Below are 19,369 nucleotides of genomic sequence, written 5' to 3' on the forward strand. Positions count from 1 at the left end.
AATTTTAACCCATTTAATTCAAATTTGGAGATATTCAAACTTTGAACTTGAAACTGTTAGTGCAGGATTTCAATGAGAAAAATCTTCAACAATGCTCTAAAGTATGTATCAAGTTATTACCTTTAAGGTTTTATTTGATCCCATTTATAATCGGTGTGCATGTGAGTTTCAAGCAAATGAACATCAAAGATACAATCAAATCCGATGACTATTTGTGTTTAGCATTGACTAAAATAATCCACTAAACACTGAGCAGGGTGTAACAAGAAAATCAATTTCTATAAAGAATTTCTGCAGTAAGTCTTTATAGAACAATCTAAGTATAGTAGAAGATAGAGGAAGATAGAAAGGACCTTTTTTTTAGAATTTCTTGTTACACCATTAAATGTAATTTCACTGCTATTTGTAGGAATTCTCAACTTTCAATAGATGTCTTTCTGAATAATCACATCTTTTAAATAGTCATAATTATTCAACTAATATCTCTTAAATAAATATAACTATTTAAAGTAAAATATTTTAAATAAACATAATATTACTTGAATAGTTATAATTTTTGTTAAAAATCAAGTGATATAACTCTTCATCTTTAAGAGACATAACTTATTGTTATGAATAGTTATAACTTTTAATCAATAACAAAAAATTTAAACTTTTTTTACTTACACCATTTCATTTATAGTTATTGGAACACTATAAATATTTAAAAATGTTCCAACAAAAGCTGATTGAATTTGAAACGATCCGAACTGAAAAAGGTCAAAACTCAAAACAATTTGAACATGCAAAGACTCAAATAAGTAACTTGAATATTCAAACTACTAATGACTTGATCTAAAAACCCAAATGATCCAAATCTAAAATAACTCTAAACTAAATACGTAATTATCTCGAACCAATAAGAAAAAAAATCTGAATTCATTCAATCCAAAACTAATCCACCGTTTTATCATCTCCATTTTCTTAGACTAAAATATGTTATAAGTATTTGTACCCTTCATAAATCAGAATTTCAAGACGGCATGTGAACTTGAACAATGTCCCGTATGCTAGCCATGTTTACTCTTTGGGTTAATTGCAACTAACATTTTTAAATTATCATTTCAATTTTAATTGCTTTTTAAATTTTTGAATGCTTTAATTGAGTTCTTAAAGATAGTTATTGTATCAATCACGCTTTTTGTCTACTTACCTGTCAATTTAGGTGTAAAATATCAATTCATATTGATCATAGATACGAAATATGTGTTGAGTATAACTCATATTTCAGTCAAATTTGAGAGATAATCTCCCAGTTAAACTCTGATTATTTGTTTCAAGTCGAATTCTGATTAGTTTAGATTATTTTATTATTATTTGACCTACAAATTTAGCTTATAAATAGGCTCTTTTACAACCTTGGAAAATACTCCTATTAAAGATTAGAACTCAGAACACTTTTGGAGAATTTTTATGTTTATATTTTGAGGGTTCTTTATTTTCGGGTTTCGGGGTTTAGTTTTTATCTCCATCTTTTGTACTCTTCATTCTTTTGCCATTATAGTAAAATTATCTTTGCCCATGGTTTTTTATCCTCTTTGGAGAGGTTTTTCTACATTAAATTTGTGTGTTCAATTTCTCAATTTCTTCCTCTATTTTTATTTATTTGTTGCTTAATCGGGTTAATCCCCAACAAGTGGTATCAAAAGCTAGTTCAATTTTCGCAGATCAACCTGTTCAGAGGTGGTAGCAACAAGACTTGACATTGAGAAGTTCAATGGTGTCACAAATTTTAATATGTGGCAAGTTTGAATGATGGCAATTCTAGTTTAAACTGACTTAAAAAAGGTCGTTACCGAGAAAAAGTCTGAGAATTTAGATAAGACAGAATGTGAAGAGCTTGATGAAAAGGCCCTGTCTGTTTTATGCCTCACAAATAGGGTATTGCAGGAGGTATTGATGGAGAAAACCTCATCCGTTTTATGTAAAAGGTTAGAAACTCTTTATGTGACTAAGTCTCTGGCTAACCGTTTTGTGTTGAAACAACGTCTATTTACGTTTCGCATGAACGAATGTGAGCTTCTTAGAGATCACATTAGTCAATTTGTTACTCTTTTAAATTATTTAAATAATGTTAAGGTTAAGATTGATGATGAAGATCAGGATATGCTATTATTGTGTTCTTTACCCTCTTCATACAAGTCTTTCAGGGAAACTCTGATTTATAGCAAAGACAAACTCTCGTCCGAGGATGTGAATGGTCATTTGTTGAGTAAAGATAAACTCGACAATGAGTTTGGTTCGGATAATAATGTAGATAAGCAAGCTTCCATTTTGGTAGTATCAAAGAAGCGAGACAAAAGGTGTCGCTATTGTAAGAAATTAGGTCAGATTGTTATAAACTGCGAAATAAAAAGGCTACTGAGAGTAACAAGGAAGATGTGGCTGGTGCTAATTTGACCACAAAAGCGGTGATGATTTGTTGTTAGTGTCAATGAGCAATAGCTCCAAGCTTACATTCGGGTGGATCTTAGATTCGAGATATTCTTTCCACATGTGTCCCAACAGAGAATGGTTCTCCACATACAGTTCAGTTGAAGGTGGAGTTGTGCGCATGGGAAATGATTCATCCAGTAAGGTAATTGGTATTTGATACTGTTAAAATTAGGATGCACGATGGGATGATTATGACACTCTCAGATGTCAGATATGTACATGATTTACAAAAGAATCTCATCTCCTTGAGTATTTTAAACTCAAAAGGTTGCAGAATCAATATCGAGTCAAGCAACATTAAGGTGCCTCGTAAGGCTCTCATTTTGTTAAAAGGTAAAATGATCGACAGTCTTTATATTTTGGAAGGTTCTACAGTGAGCGGTGAAACTGGACCTCCCTTGTCCGGTACGGAGTCGAAGTTAACTCCTTTGGAGCGGAGGCAACTTGGTCATATGAGGGAAAAATGTATGATCGTTTCTTTGAAGAAAAGTTCTCTTTTGGATGTAGGTTTTGAAAAGTCAGGGCACTGTATTTGTAACACCCCCAACCCGTATCCCTCGCCGGAATCGGGTTACGGAGCATTACCGGAGATTACAGATCAAACAGACAGAAATCTCAAACATTTTATATCATCAAAGCAAGTCATCAAAGAATCATTTTAATCCAAATTATAAACTCTCCAAAATAGCTCTTATAACTTCATTTACAATCAAACCACAAAATAACTAATATTTAGACACTCTACGTATATGCCGACACAAAGAAATAAACATCACCATATTTGAGTTCGAGATCGTTGTTGGATGTTGAATCAACGATCAAACTTAAGTACTTAACCTGCGCACAGAAAACAAAACCGTACGCTGAGTAAAAACTTAGTGGTATTTCTATAATCCAAATTTTTTTAAAAATAAAACAATAAAATATGTATAATAAAATGTTAAACACAATTGAACATTTAAAATTACAAAATACTCAATTGTCATCACTTGCTATATATAATACCTTTCCATAATTTATTCACGTATCATTTAAACAATGGCACTATCCATTCCACAATCAATTTATGAATATATAACTCGTGTATTCCATGTATTTACAACATATTTCACATTCTATTTTCAGTTTACTATCTCATATTCTTAGCCCAAAGTAGATTTTATAGAACATACCGAATATACAGAACAAATACAGAGGTGCATTATTATGCACTAATGAACAGAGAGCACTAAAGTGCTAAACAGAGAGCACATATGTACTAAACGGAGAACACTTCCTGCTAGAAATTAGAGAGCGCGCTAAAGTTCCTTAATGGCATGCCACTAATATCCCAGTAGTTCTAAATTCTGTCTACTTGGGCATTAAAACTGAATTTTATACATATCAAATATAATCCAATTATCATATTTGCACAATTTCATATTTACACATATATATTCATAATATATATTCCAATTCAATCCAACCAATATAATTTCATCACATACCAAAACAATCCATTTTAATTGTAAAACACAATAATTCTCACCTCAATCACTTACCATAACATTTAATTAAAATACAACAATTAATAATTAGATTTGGATTATACAAATACAAACTAGGAATTCCGAGCTATTTGACGTCGACTATATTTTTCCCCTTTTTAGTCGAGAATTCCGGTACGACGCTAGCTACGGAATTAAAACAATTAAATATCATCAATACAACACCATTCAATCTCACATTAAAAATTTCAATTTTTACTCAATATTTTTCCTAAATTCTAATTTAGTCCCTGAATCGTGACTAACTTTTATTCTCACAACTAATTCCATATTTTCATTTCATTCACACTTTAAACTAATTTAACTCTTTAATTTCACCATAAATCCCTAATTTTGAAATTCTCTCAATTTAGTCCCTACTATTCAAAACTTATGATTTATTTTACAAATCAATCCTTTACTATAACTCCTAACTTGAAATTCAATCAATTTAACCCTAATTTATCAATTAATTCAACATAACTCATGTCTAAAAATCTACTATCTTTCAAAATTTCAACATAAATCATGACTTATTTTGTTCTAGAACTCCAAAAACTCAAAAATTACAAGAATAGGGACTAAATTGACTTACCAATTGAGCTTGGAACTTCAAAACCCCAATTTTCCCTTTTCTTTCTTTCCATCTCTGTTTCGTTTTAAGCTTTATGTTTCTTTCTTATTTCTTTTCTTTCTTTTGTTTTATATATATAATAATATAATAATAATATTTTAATCTAAAATATCTTATAATTAAATAATAAGTAAATTATACATATTATTACAAATGTATGTATATATTTTATTACACATGTATTTTATTATTACCACACAAGTGTCACATTTTTGGTTTATTTACTAATTTAGTCCCTTGATTTTTTTCTATTTCATAATTAAGCTTTCACAATCAATTCAATTTAATCCTTTTATCTAATTAACCTAAATTAAGTCAAACTCACCTAATCAAAACCTAATTAACTGCACAACTAGCTTCGTCAATATTTATAATAAATATTTTCGAATCCGATTTACCGGAACAGAGTCCTGGGAATGCATTTTTTAAATCACATTTGACTCATAAATATTAAATAATAATATTTATGAACTTACTCGTCAGATTTTGTGGCCTCAAACCGCTATTTCCAACACCACTAAAAATCGGACTATTACAATATTAGTGTAAATCAGACCCAGGTTAGTTTTGATTTGGCAGTGCACAAGTCGAAGGCTAGAAGTCTTCCAGCTTCTAAGCACAGATTCAACTCAGTTAATTCCCTGCATAGTTCAAGATAGGCCAGTGGCGGGCTTTGGCAAAGATGACGTTGTGAAAATACAAGTCAAGGTGGAGATTTGTTGAGTATGACTCATATTTCAGATGACTCATATTTCAGTTAAATTTGAGAGATAATCTCTCAATTAAACTTCGTTTATTTGTTTCAAGTCGAACTTTGATTAGTTTAGATTATTTTATTATTTGACCTACAAATTTAGCTTATAAATAAGCTCTTTTACAACCTTAGAAAATACACCCATTAAAGATTAGAACTCATAACACTTTTGGAGAATTTTTGTGTTTATGTTTTGAGGGTTCTTTGTTTTCGGGTTTCGGGGTTTAATATTTATCTCCATCTTTTGTACTCTTCGTTCTTTTGCCATTATAGCAAAATTATCTTTGCATGTGATTTTTTATCCTTTTTGGAGGTGTTTTTTCACGTTAAATTTGTGTGTTCAATTTCTCAATTTCTTCCGCTATTTTTACTTGTCCGTTGTTTAATCAGGTCAATCCCCAACAATCTGACTATTTCTTTTTTTACACCTTAGGTCAATGTTGTTCATATTATAGATACATTCGACTTTATATTTTGATCTACATATTTCAAATATGCTTTGAATTAACATTTAACATCTTAACTAATAGCCGATTGATTAAAAAACTTAATTGATACCTTATTTAATATTTTATTGAATCAATTAAAATATTTTAAAATGAAAAGATGAATTTAAAATATGAAATATTGTTTGAATTATTTCAGTATAATAAACCATTACTGTTTGATATAGCAAAATGTAAAAAAACACAGTATTTTTTTGAAATCAAGTTGTAGTGTGGACCATTAACATACATGTGAGCTTATTTTGGATTAATATCAAGTTAGAATAATGCTGTTTAGTAGCAAAGAGTGTAACTCTGAACAACCCCTATAAAATTATCGATTGAATTATAAGTGAAGTGATAAAAATTTTATATTTTTATTTTATTTTTAATTAACTCTAATTTCGAATTTCATTCTTAGATAATTGTTACTCTTAAATCACTTACTAAAAAGATAATAAAAGCATAGAATCCATTATATAAGTCAAGATGAGGGATGATACAACAATTTATCTACTAAATAAAGAGAATTAATGGTTCAAACTCTGAAGATAATATTATTAAAACGAACCGTCATGAATTTTAAAAGGATTTTATGAACAGTAAAATGAAAATAAATCATACCTTAATAGAATTCTATGGACATGCAAAGCCTTGAGGGACCTTTTTCCCGCAAGCATTTATCAACAAGCTAATGGCAATAGGTATTTTAACCTTAGCACCAAGTGCATTGGCCTTAATTGCAGTACACAAACACAATGCGGCCTCGAGATCGGCTAAACCCGAAATCAACGTACAACACTCTTTACTCGGCGGAGTCCCGATGACCTCGTGAACCAACCCCAACCAGCTCCCACAAACACCGAACTTGAGTGTGTCTTTGGGACATTTGGCCGCAACTGAGGGAGGCATCGACGGTGTCGTTCTTGGAGGGCACGGAACGACATTATGAGATAAAACGCAAGTGAAAAACAACATGAAAATAGCTGCTGCGTTACAACAATTAAATGCCATTGCTTTTCACTGAAAATGGATCAAGTGGAAACACATGAGAAATTTTTTAGGGAAAATATATATTTAATGGATAAGTTTGTGAAAAATCTATGAATCAATGGTGTGGAAAGCTTGAATCAAGATATTTATTGATGTGTGATTGACATTATAAATTTCAAAAGCAAACATAATGGGTTTGTGGTTGTTATTAGTGTAGCAGTAAATCTAGTGCCTACATTAGCCATTTGCCAGCCAAGAATTAGATTCGGCTTATGGCATTATTCGGCCATCGGTGTAACCAAACGAGATATACTTCACTTGCCTGACCTAGCGATGTGGTGTTTTTTTTTTTTTTAGAGTTATTGTTCTATATATCTCTAAATTATTAGTTTCATTTTAAATTTGTTCACAAATTTTAAAACATTTTAATTATATTCTCAAACTATCTATGTTAAGTTAATAAGTTCTTTCTATTACTAAAATTGTTAATTTAACCATTAAATGAGACGTCAGATCTTATGTAGCATAATTTAATATAAGAATTTTTTTTAAATGACTATTGTACGGTTGTGTTACACCACCTCTTCGAGCCCCCTACACGTGTCTTTAGCAACGAAACCTAATGCCATACATGTGTCATGGTTAGGCGAACTTTAGACATCAGACAACACCATGGCGAACCCTCACTAAGCTTCTCCGCTAAGACCGTAAGGAACCTTGGACCCATTGATTGCTTGGTCGTCCTAAAATGTTGAATCACCAACCTAAAAGGTAACATCATTGCCACTACAAGGAGACAAGATGTGACCTGCCGCCAACGAGCCTAACACATGTGGCATCCATTGTCTCTTGTATATAAGCCTACTTACAACACCAAAGAGACCATTAAACACAAAACCAAACACTTAGTCTTCTTCTTCCGTCATCCCCCCCTCTCTCTCTCTCTCTCTCTCTCTCTCTCTCGACTTCCTTTAATTAAACCAAGTACAGCGGCTCTTTGCCCCAGCTAAGGGTGAACCATTGTCATAATGTTGCCTACATAAGGGTACGGGGGCCGAGTAAGCAAAGCTAGACGCGGAGGGCCTAAATTAACGTAGAGTTGCCACTAACCAATTAGGGCTAGGTTGGTTAGTCACCTATCGTCTAAAAGTTTAGAATTAATACTACGAAAAATCCTAAAAGTCTAGACTCGATCTCATCACCAAATTTCGGGTTCGGGAGTACGGTTACATGTGGGGAAGGTTATAGCACCCCTACAACGCCTATCCAAGGATAGTCCTACGGGGTCTTAGGAGCTAGGTTTTTTTTTATATTTTATTTAAGCATATTAATGTTTTAATCCAGGCTAAAATCTTATGGAAATCTTAAATAAAAACTCTAAAGAAAATGTCTTCGGTTTACTTGTAACTCGATTAAGATGTGTTCACCAAACTTATCTAATTTTAAACTTAAATTAGAGATTTTTACTTTTAACAGGAGGGCAAAATACCAAAAAAAACCCTATTTTTTAAAAATTTACCAAAATGGGCCCGATATTTTATTATTTATCGGAATGGGCCATTTTCTCCAAAATCGCGTCCACGTCAGCGCGATGTCAGAGGACGTGTCAGCAAATCGCGTCCACATCAGCGCGCTTTGCTTACGTGGACACAAATCGCGCCTACGAGGACGCGATTTTCTGACACATCAGCAAAACGCGCTGACGTCCACGCGATTTGCTGACACGTCCCCTGACATCGCGCTGACGTGGATGCGATTTTGGGAAAAATGGCTCATTCCGGTAAATAATAAAATACCGGGCCTATTTCGGTAAATTTTAAAAAAAATAGGGCTTTTATGTGTAATTTGCCCCCTTTTTTTGGTATTTTGCCCCTAATAATACATATTAATGTATTACTGTAATATGTAGCTCAAATTATGTATTGTAGTTAATATTCATAATATTGTAGCTCAAATTGTCAATTCGTTTATACTATTGTACTAATAATATATATTAATGTAATATTGAAGAGTTAATTGATTAAAAAATAAATGCAACAAGTACAAAAAGATTCAAAATTATATCAACAAGATTTGAACCAAGGTACTAAGAGAAAAAGCAAGCATCTTAACCAACTAAGCTAAACTAATTAATTGACATATTATAAAAATACTGTTATTATCTTAATTATATTACTTACGTTCTAATGATTTATCGGACCTATTCCATATACGTGTCAAATCAGAAAAAATAATACAACAATTCTGTAAAAAAAATCCGGTGTTTACTTCAAGTAAATAAGGAAAATAATGATTTGAATGTTTCAAAATTCAATTTTAAATCGAAAAAATCAAAATTTAGAGGCAAAAAAGGATCTTTTTCGATGAAAATAGCAGCAAACCACCTTCGACTATATGTCAGCGCGTAGATCTCAAAAAGTTATTCGAAATAAAAAAAAATCGTCTCAATCGGACAACCGAGCCAAAAGTTATGGCCTTTCAAAGTTTTCCAAGCTAAAAAACATAAACTGTTCATGAATTATTGCTTCCACGTCAGCAAATCGCGCTTACGTGGACGCGATTTGCTGACACATCCCCTGACATCGCACTGAAGTGGACGCGATTTCGGGAAAAATGACCCATTCGGGTAAATAATAAAATATCGGGCCCGTTTCGGTAAATTTTAAAAAAATAGGGCTTTTATGTGTAATTTGCCCTTAACAGGAACCCTAAAGGATACTTAAATAATTTACCTTCAATTCCTAAAATTAATTCTATCTTATAATTCTAAAAAAAAAGCCTAGAAATTATCAATGAATTAAGAGAAATATTAAAATTCATCTACAACTTATTAAATGTTTTATTATTATTTTAAAGATTTAATTAACAACGTTGAACCTATCAAGATCTTACGAAAGTATCATATATCGAGTTTATGATTTATCTTACTTTAAAATTCTTGGTCTAAGGTTTAAATTCATCAAAATCCTAAAATAATAAATCTTAAATAACATTTATTAGCTTTCTTAAAAAGTTTCTAAAATAAAATATTTAGAAAGACTTACTCATGATTTACAATACACCTACAAAAATCTTTAGTTTTAATCTTGAATAAAGCCCTAAAGAATATTTACATATTAATTTAAGATTCTAATCCTATACGATATTTAAAATTAGTTTAAAACCTTAAAAAATATCTTATATATTATTTATAATTTTCTAGGGTAAATGGTAGATAAGATCTTAAAGATTAACCTAAACCCGAATGTAAAAACTTTATGATTTCATTAAAATGTAAAAACCTTATGGTTTCATTAAAATGTAACACCTACTTAACTAACATCATGTCAACAATTATAGGATGGAAAAATGACCTAAAGTTTCTTCTTTTAAAACGAATAGTAGTAAAATAGGAAAATTAATTAAATTGGTTAAAGTTAATGAAAAGTTAAAACTCTTTCAAAATGACAATAATAAAAAGAAAACTTAAATAAATGAAATAAATAAGACATTGACATGATGATGATGATGATAATAAGAACAATAATACACCTAATTCATAATACAATAAAAGAATCAAAGTAACATAAATAAATAATATTAAAATGTATGTAAGGGAATGTAAAAAAACATAAATATAAATGAACATGAAAATAAATAAAGACAAAATAAGAATAAATAAAATTATACAAGTATAAATAAATATAAAACATTAAAATAAAGTGCATAATTGACATTAAATATATAAGGTATAAATGCAAATGAAAGGGAAGATATAAGTGTAAATAATTTATTAAAGATGGAAACAAAATGACACAGCTTGATTTTTGGACTAAAAGATAAAAATGTGAAAGAAAGAGGACTGATGTAGCAATTAATTTGCTTTTAATTTTGAATTTTTGAATTAAATCAAATGTTTGAATAAACAAAAGGGTTACGGGTGTAAATAGGCCAGAGAGTGAGGATGGTGCTGCAAAAAATAGGGTATTTTTTGTAAATTTAAAAAGTAAGGGGTGAGAATAAATTACCCATTTTTGGCACCTATAAATAAAAAAACTATTCATTATTTCATTTTAACCTCATTTTTTTCAAAAAAAAAAAAAAACCTCTTCCTCCTTCTATGTTGGCCGGCTCCATCACCGGAGAGCCCAACGGCTCTCTGGCCTCTGGTGGTGGAGTTGCCGCGTACGGTGGCCAAATTTTTTTTTTTACAAAATTAAAGTTTTCTTTAAAAAAAATACTACTTTTCTTAAAATTCAAAACTTTATTTCGATATTGTTGAAAAGATGAAAACTTTATTTTAAAAATTTAATTTTTCCTTTAAAATAACTAAAAAAGATTTTATTTTAAAATCTAAACTTTCTCTTTTAAAAGAGAAAAACACACTATTTTTTTTCTTAAAGATCAATGCTTTTATTTTGAAATAGTTGAAAAAAAAAATCAAAACTTTGTTTTAAAATTTTAAACTTTCCTTTAAAATGACTAAAAAAACATATTTTTGTTTTTAAAATCTAAACTTTCTTTTTTTTTTAAATCAAAATTTTTCCTAAGATTTTTGGGGGTTGCTAGGGGCGGAGGATCGACGGTCCAGTGACGTCCCCTTCATCGGAGCCCAAAATCCGATCCCTCATGACATGTCTATGGCATAAAAAAAGAGATAGAAATAGAAAAAAAGAAAAAAAATAGAATGATTGTTGTTGTTTTTTTTTTCCTTTTTTGTATAAGAACAAAAATATAAAAAACTTTTTTTTCATTTCATGTATATATATTGTTTTTTAATCTTGTTTATTTGTAAAAAATGATAATAATGATATTTAATAATAGTAATAGTGATGATAATAATAATAATTTGGGCATTTGACAAGCCCAAAAAGGGAAGAAGAAAAAAAAAGATCTTAAATAAACCAAAACTAGGTAGGCTTTGAACGTTTAAAGAGAGAACAAAAATTTTAATAGGCCTCCAAATGGGCTTAGACAAAATGGGTGTCTACAACCATTACTCCTTGTTGATTTCACTTGTCAACAGGATGTTGTAAAAATCTTAGTTTCTGAGGTTTTTGAAATTTTATCATTCGCTTTTTCTTCGATTTTACTTTATTTTTAGTTAAAATTTATACATCAATATTTTACTTTTCTTTAAAATTTACATTTAAAATTATGTTGCATAATATTTAACATGTTATTTAATAGTTAATTTTACAATTTTAATAATAAAAGGATCCGATTGATATATCATCGATAATTTAGGAATATTATTAAAATGTTTTGAAGTTTAGGGACCAATTAGAATTAAGGTCATAATTTGAGGATGTTTAGAACAATTAACTCTTTTCTAAAAAAATTCAACTAATTAATAAAAGCCCATGCTCGAGAGGATTATTCGCCTAAACTAAAATTATCACGTTAATCACTCTAAATAGGGTGATTCCTATTTTAATCACTAAATTATTTTTGGGTTTTTTTTTTTGCATCGCAGAAGCAATAACTTTCAAGAAGATTTTGGATTATAGCTGATAAAGTGCATAAACTTAAATTTATTTTTAATAATTTTACTTTTGAATTGTACTATTTAAGTTCTTAATTATTTTATTTTGGCTTATATTTTACTTTTTATAGATTAGGCGAAAGAATTGAAGAAAAGTAAGTTTAAAGATTAATTTTGACAAGTTTTACGCAACTTGACACTACTTGAGTGTTTTAGCCCTATCTTGAGCCCATATTATGTGGTTCTAAAGGGAATTGAAAAATGTATGCAGACTTGTTTCAAGACCCAAGGCCAAAAAATACGGGGAAAGTGCCAAAAAAAAAGCTTAGAAGTTCGAAATGCAAATATGATAAAAATCTAACAAATAATATTATTTTACTTTTGTGTTTTCTTTTCTCTGTAAGTTGTTAAACTCTTTTTCTACTAAAGAAATTTCAATGAATGTTTTTGATTATTCAAGTTTGTGATTTTTAATTTGCTCTTAACCTTTTTTATTCTTTGGTATTTGCATATCTTTTATTTTAATTACAACTATTTAGGTGTATTCGATTACTTGAAATATTTGTGATGAATAATGTAGTTATGTATGTTTAAGTATGCAATTCATTGTTATATAAATACGCGATTTAGTCTGAATGAGCTATGTTTGTTTGTTTGTTGAATTGAGTCTCTTTCATTTTTAATGCTATTAGTAAATTGAATCTTAGGCATTCGTTATAGGATTATTTGTCAATAACTAATTTATTGTAAAATATCAAAATTATATTTGTATCAATGATTAAACCCATTAATCAAAACTAATATTTTATTTTGATTAGGTTCTCATTATATTAATTTTGTTAAATTTTATTTGGCAATTTTACTTCACATAGTTTTAATTTTAATTTTAAATTCAACCCCTACTTTTTATTTTATTTTTATTAAAGAAGTAAAATAATCACTGAGATTTGTGAAGTGGACCATATTCATTACTATATACCATATTTATATTTTTAACTTCTTTCATCGATGCATATCATATCGTGTTTAAAATTATCGATTTAGTATGCTTAATAACAAAATTTTCTAGTTATATTGTTGATATAATTTAGTACAACCAACAAAATAAGCCAATAAAAATTTCAACAAAATGCAAAAATATGTAAAAGAAAAAAAAAGTTACTACTTTGGAATGCCTAAAAGGCTAAAACTGTTCCAAAAATAGAAGAAAAATCCAAAAGAAATCATGCAAAGAATTCCTATATTCTTTCCTTCTCTTCCTCTTTATTCGAACCCACCGAAGACAGCTGCCGGAACTCAGCAAGAGGTGATTGGCTGCCGCCACTGTTAGTGGGGACGATGCTGGATTCCGAGGATGTTGCATGTTGGGAGCAAGACAATGGAAAAAGTTGATTATTGTCGAAGATTGTGGTTCGAGGCTTTAAAACAATGGCCAAAAAGAGGATACAAATTGCTGAGGTTAACATCTATGCCGTTGGTATTGTGACTATTGTGGATGGGAGAAATTTTTAATGGAGGGTCTATTTCAATATAGAAAAGAAATTAAGCAGACGAGGAGGTGCACTAGGGTTTTATATATATTTGTTATAGGGATATTAATTTATATAATTAACCATGGTCCAAAAATAATTCTTCAGGTCAAGGTATTGTATAAGGTTCGAGTATCATTCAAGTAAAGTCCCTCAACCATAATAAAGAAGCTGATAATATTAGCATAAATAATAGCAAACTAATTATTTTTTTAATTTTAATGATACTTTTTTAATGTTGAAAAATACATTAAACATGTGTCTAAAACAAGGATAATTATTTGATACACTCAGTAAAAATTATTAGCTTTACAAAATCCCAATTACTTATGAAGTTAAAATTTACCAAATAATTACTCTTAAAATAAATATATATGCTTTCTTTTACCAAAAATATTGAACATTTCTTTATAATAAAGAAATTTAAAATTAGAGATGTTAAATTTTTTGAACAATCTCATTATAAGTTCTGATCATATCTGCTCTTTTTTGACACAATACTTAGAATTACGCGCTTCAACACACTTGAATTTATGCCCTCCCGTACTGACAACAATACCCATACCAATCGAACTAAAATTCTATCGATAAATTAGAAGTGTTAATTGATTGCTAATTACAAATATATCATCTAAGCAAAACTCATATTGATAAATAAGTTAGAAAGATATTTTATTTGCCATTATCTTGGAGAGAATGATAATATTAATTTTCAGATAGATAATAAATTAAGATTCAGATTCAAATGTCCAAATTCAATTGATTCAGGTTCAACCATTGAGCTCTTTCTTGTTCAACCAGAAACCGATCAGTGGAACAATGCTAAGAACCCTATCATCATCTTTATTCAAGCTGGCTAAAAATATAAATGGGTTAATATAATTTTTTACTCCCTAATTTTACATTACCTTTTTTGACTTTAGTACATAAAGTTAATAAGTTCATTTTTATTTCTAAACTTTAAAGGATATAAAAAATTGATAACGTGACACTTTGAGATTGTATCACATCATCACCTGAAAAAATAAACCTAATAAAGTAGCACAACCTTAGAGTATCACGTTGTCAAATTTTTATATTTTTATAAGTTCAAAGATCAAAATGAACTTAGTTGCAAAATTCAGATACCAAAATGGAAAAAAGAAAATGTTCCAGTACCAAAGTGTACCTAGTTGTCGAACTTTAGGGGTCAAAATTTTTATTAACCCAATATAAAACTATAATCCAACCAAAATGTTACCCGTTTGGCAGAGGAAAAAACTTGCAAAACGCAAATTCATTAACAATATCTTAGTTTACATAAGTTGGAGACTATCTAAACCACCATGGAATCAATTCACGTGATCAACTTCAACAATCAATCATTTTAACTATAAGCAACACATTTTTTTTATCAGGGCTACAATTTTTACACACTACAAGCAAAAGGACCTAAAAAAAAGTCATGAAAAACAAAACTTCAAAAAACAGCCGCTAATTACTACTTACTCCGACAATTTTTAATCCAAGTTGGTTCCGAATACAGTTCTTCCTAACCTCTCTTAACAAAATAGCCAACCAGGACACCAAGTAGACCAACTAGCATCACAAACATTAGAGAGAACCCACCGGCACGACTTTTGCTAATATCTTTTCTTATTTGTTCCTGCATGACAAATTTGATATGGTAAAGATGTAACAAACATGAATAGGAACAAACGATAATAAAAAGATTCTTTGGTTCAGAATAGTAAACTATGCCCATGTTATATGGAGAGATAATGTAGGAAATTTTGAGGGGAGAGGCGGAAAGCAGTAACAAAAGGCAATATTTCATACAGACCACTAACACGATTGGAGTAAAAGTACCATAGAGGCCCTTGTACTAGGGGTAGGATTACATTTTGCCCGCTCCACTTAAAAATAGGCAAATTAGTCCCTATATACTAGATCAAAGAGCAAACTGGCCCTACATATTCCATCCATTTCTACTATTAAAAATTGATCTTTGTACATCAAAATGAGATACACATGACACACCACATGCAATTGTCTTATTATTCTGTTAGCCACATCAGTTTTTAACGGTAAAAATAAATGAAATTTTAATAGAAAGGATCAATTTGCTCTTTGATCTAACGTACAAGGACTAATTTGCCAATTTTTTAAGCAAATGGGGTAAAATGCAATCTGAATCTTAGTACAAGGACCTTCATGGTACTTTTACCCATGATTGGGGTACCTAAGAAAAAATATTTAATGGGAAAGTGGTCATCACCGCCAATGGCAACATTCAAATTCTGCTTTAAACACTTCCCAATTTAAATTTCACCCCCTTTTAACTAAAGAGTTGAAATAAGACAAATGAGCATGAATGGAACTAATACTATTATAAGATAATGACAATACATAAGAGACCACGAAAGGGAACAAGAATTGATATTCTATGATGCATAAAACTAAGGTATCCGCTACTATAAGCTCATACCAGTTCCTGACGCAGCCTCTGATTTTGTTGCAAAGCAGAAGATTTCTCGTCTGTCAACTTCGAAATTGCAGACCACGCCTGGAGATAATCATACCAAACAACCAATGCTATAAGAAAATGGCACGCATAAGAGTAGAATACTTTCAAAATTACATCTAAAATGTGAAAGAGGGGAATGTTAGCAAATAGGGCAATCAATGTACCATCTAGATATAGCTTTTGCTATATGAAAAACAGGTTGACGCCATCTCTACGCAGAGCTACATCCCCGATTTTAGGTACATCTCATCCATAAGTATATAAAAACATCAATAACATACAATTCCATATCACTACGGCATTAATTATGAATCAGCAGTTGCAGATTCTTTTACTTAATACCCTTTTTATGCCTTTTCCAAGATTTTATTGTCATTTATCACTACACACTTTGAGCTTACCCTTGAGAAAATTCCAGAGTTACCACCAGGTTATTAAACATGCTATGCGCACAAACCAAATAGTAAAACAATAACAATTAGTCCCACACAATTGAAATGCATATTTCATATTCTAAAACAACGAGGAGATTGGACAAGAAGGAAAAGTTAAGGAGCCTACTCAGTAAAGATAGCAACCAGTAAGGTGGTAACCAGGAAAATGCCAGTACTATTAGTATTAAGATGAAAGACTCTTTCATAAAAAAAAAAAAAAAAAGTTGGAAATATTAACTAAGCAACAGAGAAATGGCATACCTCTGAGGACTTCTCTTTAGTATCCTCTAAAGATCTTGATACCTAAATTTTGCATTAAGTTGGGAAACAAGTGAAACACAAAGTATATCACTAGTGAGTAATAGCTTCTCCAGTAATAGTTGATAAAAGGGGAAAAACAAAGACAACATTTTCTAGTCAGCCAGCAAAAAAGGAAGAAACTTACCTCTTCAAAATTTTGATTCGCATTTTCTTGTGAAGATGCTCTGGGAGGGGTCCCCTCTTCAGATCCTTCAGGAACAGGAGAGGGCGGATTAGCAGGAATGTAAATGACTCGCATTTTGAACTCGTTCACAACCCGACCATCCTCTTTGTTAAACTGCATTCAAATCATACATCCATTAAATGCAACGCAGAAACCAATAAGTTGACAAAATAGACAATGGTGGCACTGCCATCATACCATTTCCGGGGTTATGTCTTTGCTGGTTGTACCATCAGGAGTAACAACACTCTGGACGAGGAACTTGTCCCTGCATGGCTCAGGAGGTGCCTCCTTTTGAGCTTGCATGGTAACTGCCAGAAAAAACTCGTGTCAAAAAACCGTAAACGCATAAGGTACTAAGGGAGAACAGAACAAAAAAAGAAGTAATGCCGATGGCTTAGCTGCCACAGAGATCAAAACCAGTAAATTACACAATACTTACCGGTGACATTGCATGAACTTCCAGGCAAAACAATACCAGAGTTGGGACGAACACAATATTTCTTCGGATTAGTTGTTTTAACCTATTAAAAGCATTAAAAGAGAAATTTTCACAGTATGATATAAGTGTATCAATATCAAATATTCAAATCCAATCACAGCTAAAATAAAGATATGAACGTTAAAATTACCTTAAACGCAACATATTTTTCCGTCTTGTTCGTCAATTGCATAGAACATGAACTTTGCCTCCTCAATTCAACTATGAAATTCCGTAAGAGAAAAAACATTTTTTAAAAAATCTAATTCTTTGTCCTTACACATATTAAAATCAAATTCGCATTCTATTTTCTTCTAGGTATCAAAACTCACTTGATTCTTTTCCTATCTATTTTTTTCACAGATCAGATTCAAATTTCAAATTTCAAACTTATGTTACCTAATTTTACATTCGCATTCCACTTTTTTAAAATTCAAAACAATAAAAAAGCTAAGGATGCAAATGAGAACTTACATGGGAATTTAAGCTCTGATGGATGAATACTGATGAGATCTCCCATACTCATGGATCTAAACCAGGATATTTACAGTTATTCAGATTGAATTTTTTTTTAATTCTCTGCTGATAAAATCAAAATATGAAGACAAATAAGCAAATCAAGAAAATGAAATTAGTAGAAATTTGTGAGATCGGGAAGAACGAAAGTGAGTCTGATACAAAGCGGTTTGATTTATTTTAATTCGTTTGACTCGTTAAAGGATGCTAATTCCACAGGTTTGTGATGTCTGTGACATTTTTGAACCGTTGATCTACAAAAGCGTGCGCCTGAGATTGGGATTCGATTTATGTGTAGAAATCCATTAATGTTTGGGTTATAGACCTAATGGGCAGTGACCGCTGGGTTGTTTCGACAATAAGATTCTTTTCTGGGTAAACTACAATCAATGTCACTAAAATATTAGTAATTTTACATTTTGGTCACTTCACTTCAAAAAGTTACAAAATGGTTATTGAATGGGTTATTAAAATCATCGTTGTATTGTATGACCTTCTCTGTTTGCACCGCTTGCACCAATTGAAATCTCTCATTCCCCATCCCTTCTACAGTTTAGTTTTTTTCTTTCATTAAATAGCTTTGAATGTCAAGAATTTGTGAACCAAAATTTCAATAGCTTTCTTCTTTTATCTTTGACGCTAATTGTCAGATCAATTTGGATCTAAAATATATTTTTCTACTTGTCGATGGGTGCTAATCCATTGTACTGACTGTCGAATCATCGTTTGGAGCTCACTACCCTTACAGTTTTTTTTTAAATTAACCCAGTGACTTAAATAAAATTTTCAAATAGTTCACTGGCTTAAATGAAAATTTTTGAATAATTTAATGATCATTTTGTAATTTTTTAAAGTCGAGTGACCAAAACATAAATCTACTAATAATTTAATGACCTTGAGTACGTTTCAACTTAACATTATTGATTTTTTTTTTTACAAATAATAGTTTGTTAAGGAAATAAATTGGGATATCAAAATCTAACTAGCATTTTAACTTTTAACTATGAATATTTTCTTTTTCTTTTGATAGAAACACTATGAGAATGAATGTTAGTGAGGCAATTTATGATAAGTGCCAATGAGCAATG

The 19,369-nt window shown here is 30.5% G+C and overlaps 2 protein-coding genes across 2 annotated transcripts; both read right to left on the reverse strand.

Annotated features, from left to right (window-relative positions):
• Positions 1-3,080: 3,080 nt before the first annotated feature.
• On the reverse strand, positions 3,081-6,974 carry LOC105763784 (putative lipid-binding protein At4g00165). The gene is made up of 2 exons (XM_012582135.2): positions 6,499-6,974; positions 3,081-3,312 (listed from the first exon to the last, which is right to left on the reverse strand). The coding sequence occupies exon 1, from the start codon at positions 6,886-6,888 to the stop codon at positions 6,511-6,513; it is 378 nt and encodes a 125-aa protein (XP_012437589.1). The 5' UTR covers positions 6,889-6,974; the 3' UTR covers positions 3,081-3,312; positions 6,499-6,510.
• An 8,147-nt stretch (positions 6,975-15,121) lies between these two features.
• LOC105763785 (vesicle-associated protein 1-3) lies at positions 15,122-18,452 on the reverse strand. Its single transcript, XM_012582136.2, has 8 exons — positions 18,240-18,452; positions 17,917-17,987; positions 17,727-17,808; positions 17,483-17,595; positions 17,246-17,398; positions 17,062-17,103; positions 16,328-16,405; positions 15,122-15,505 (listed from the first exon to the last, which is right to left on the reverse strand). The coding sequence occupies exons 1-8, from the start codon at positions 18,289-18,291 to the stop codon at positions 15,392-15,394; spliced, it is 705 nt and encodes a 234-aa protein (XP_012437590.1). The 5' UTR covers positions 18,292-18,452; the 3' UTR covers positions 15,122-15,391.
• Positions 18,453-19,369: the final 917 nt, after the last annotated feature.

This window comes from Gossypium raimondii, chromosome 12, assembly GCF_025698545.1.
Source record: "Gossypium raimondii isolate GPD5lz chromosome 12, ASM2569854v1, whole genome shotgun sequence".
NCBI lineage: Eukaryota > Viridiplantae > Streptophyta > Magnoliopsida > Malvales > Malvaceae > Gossypium > Gossypium raimondii.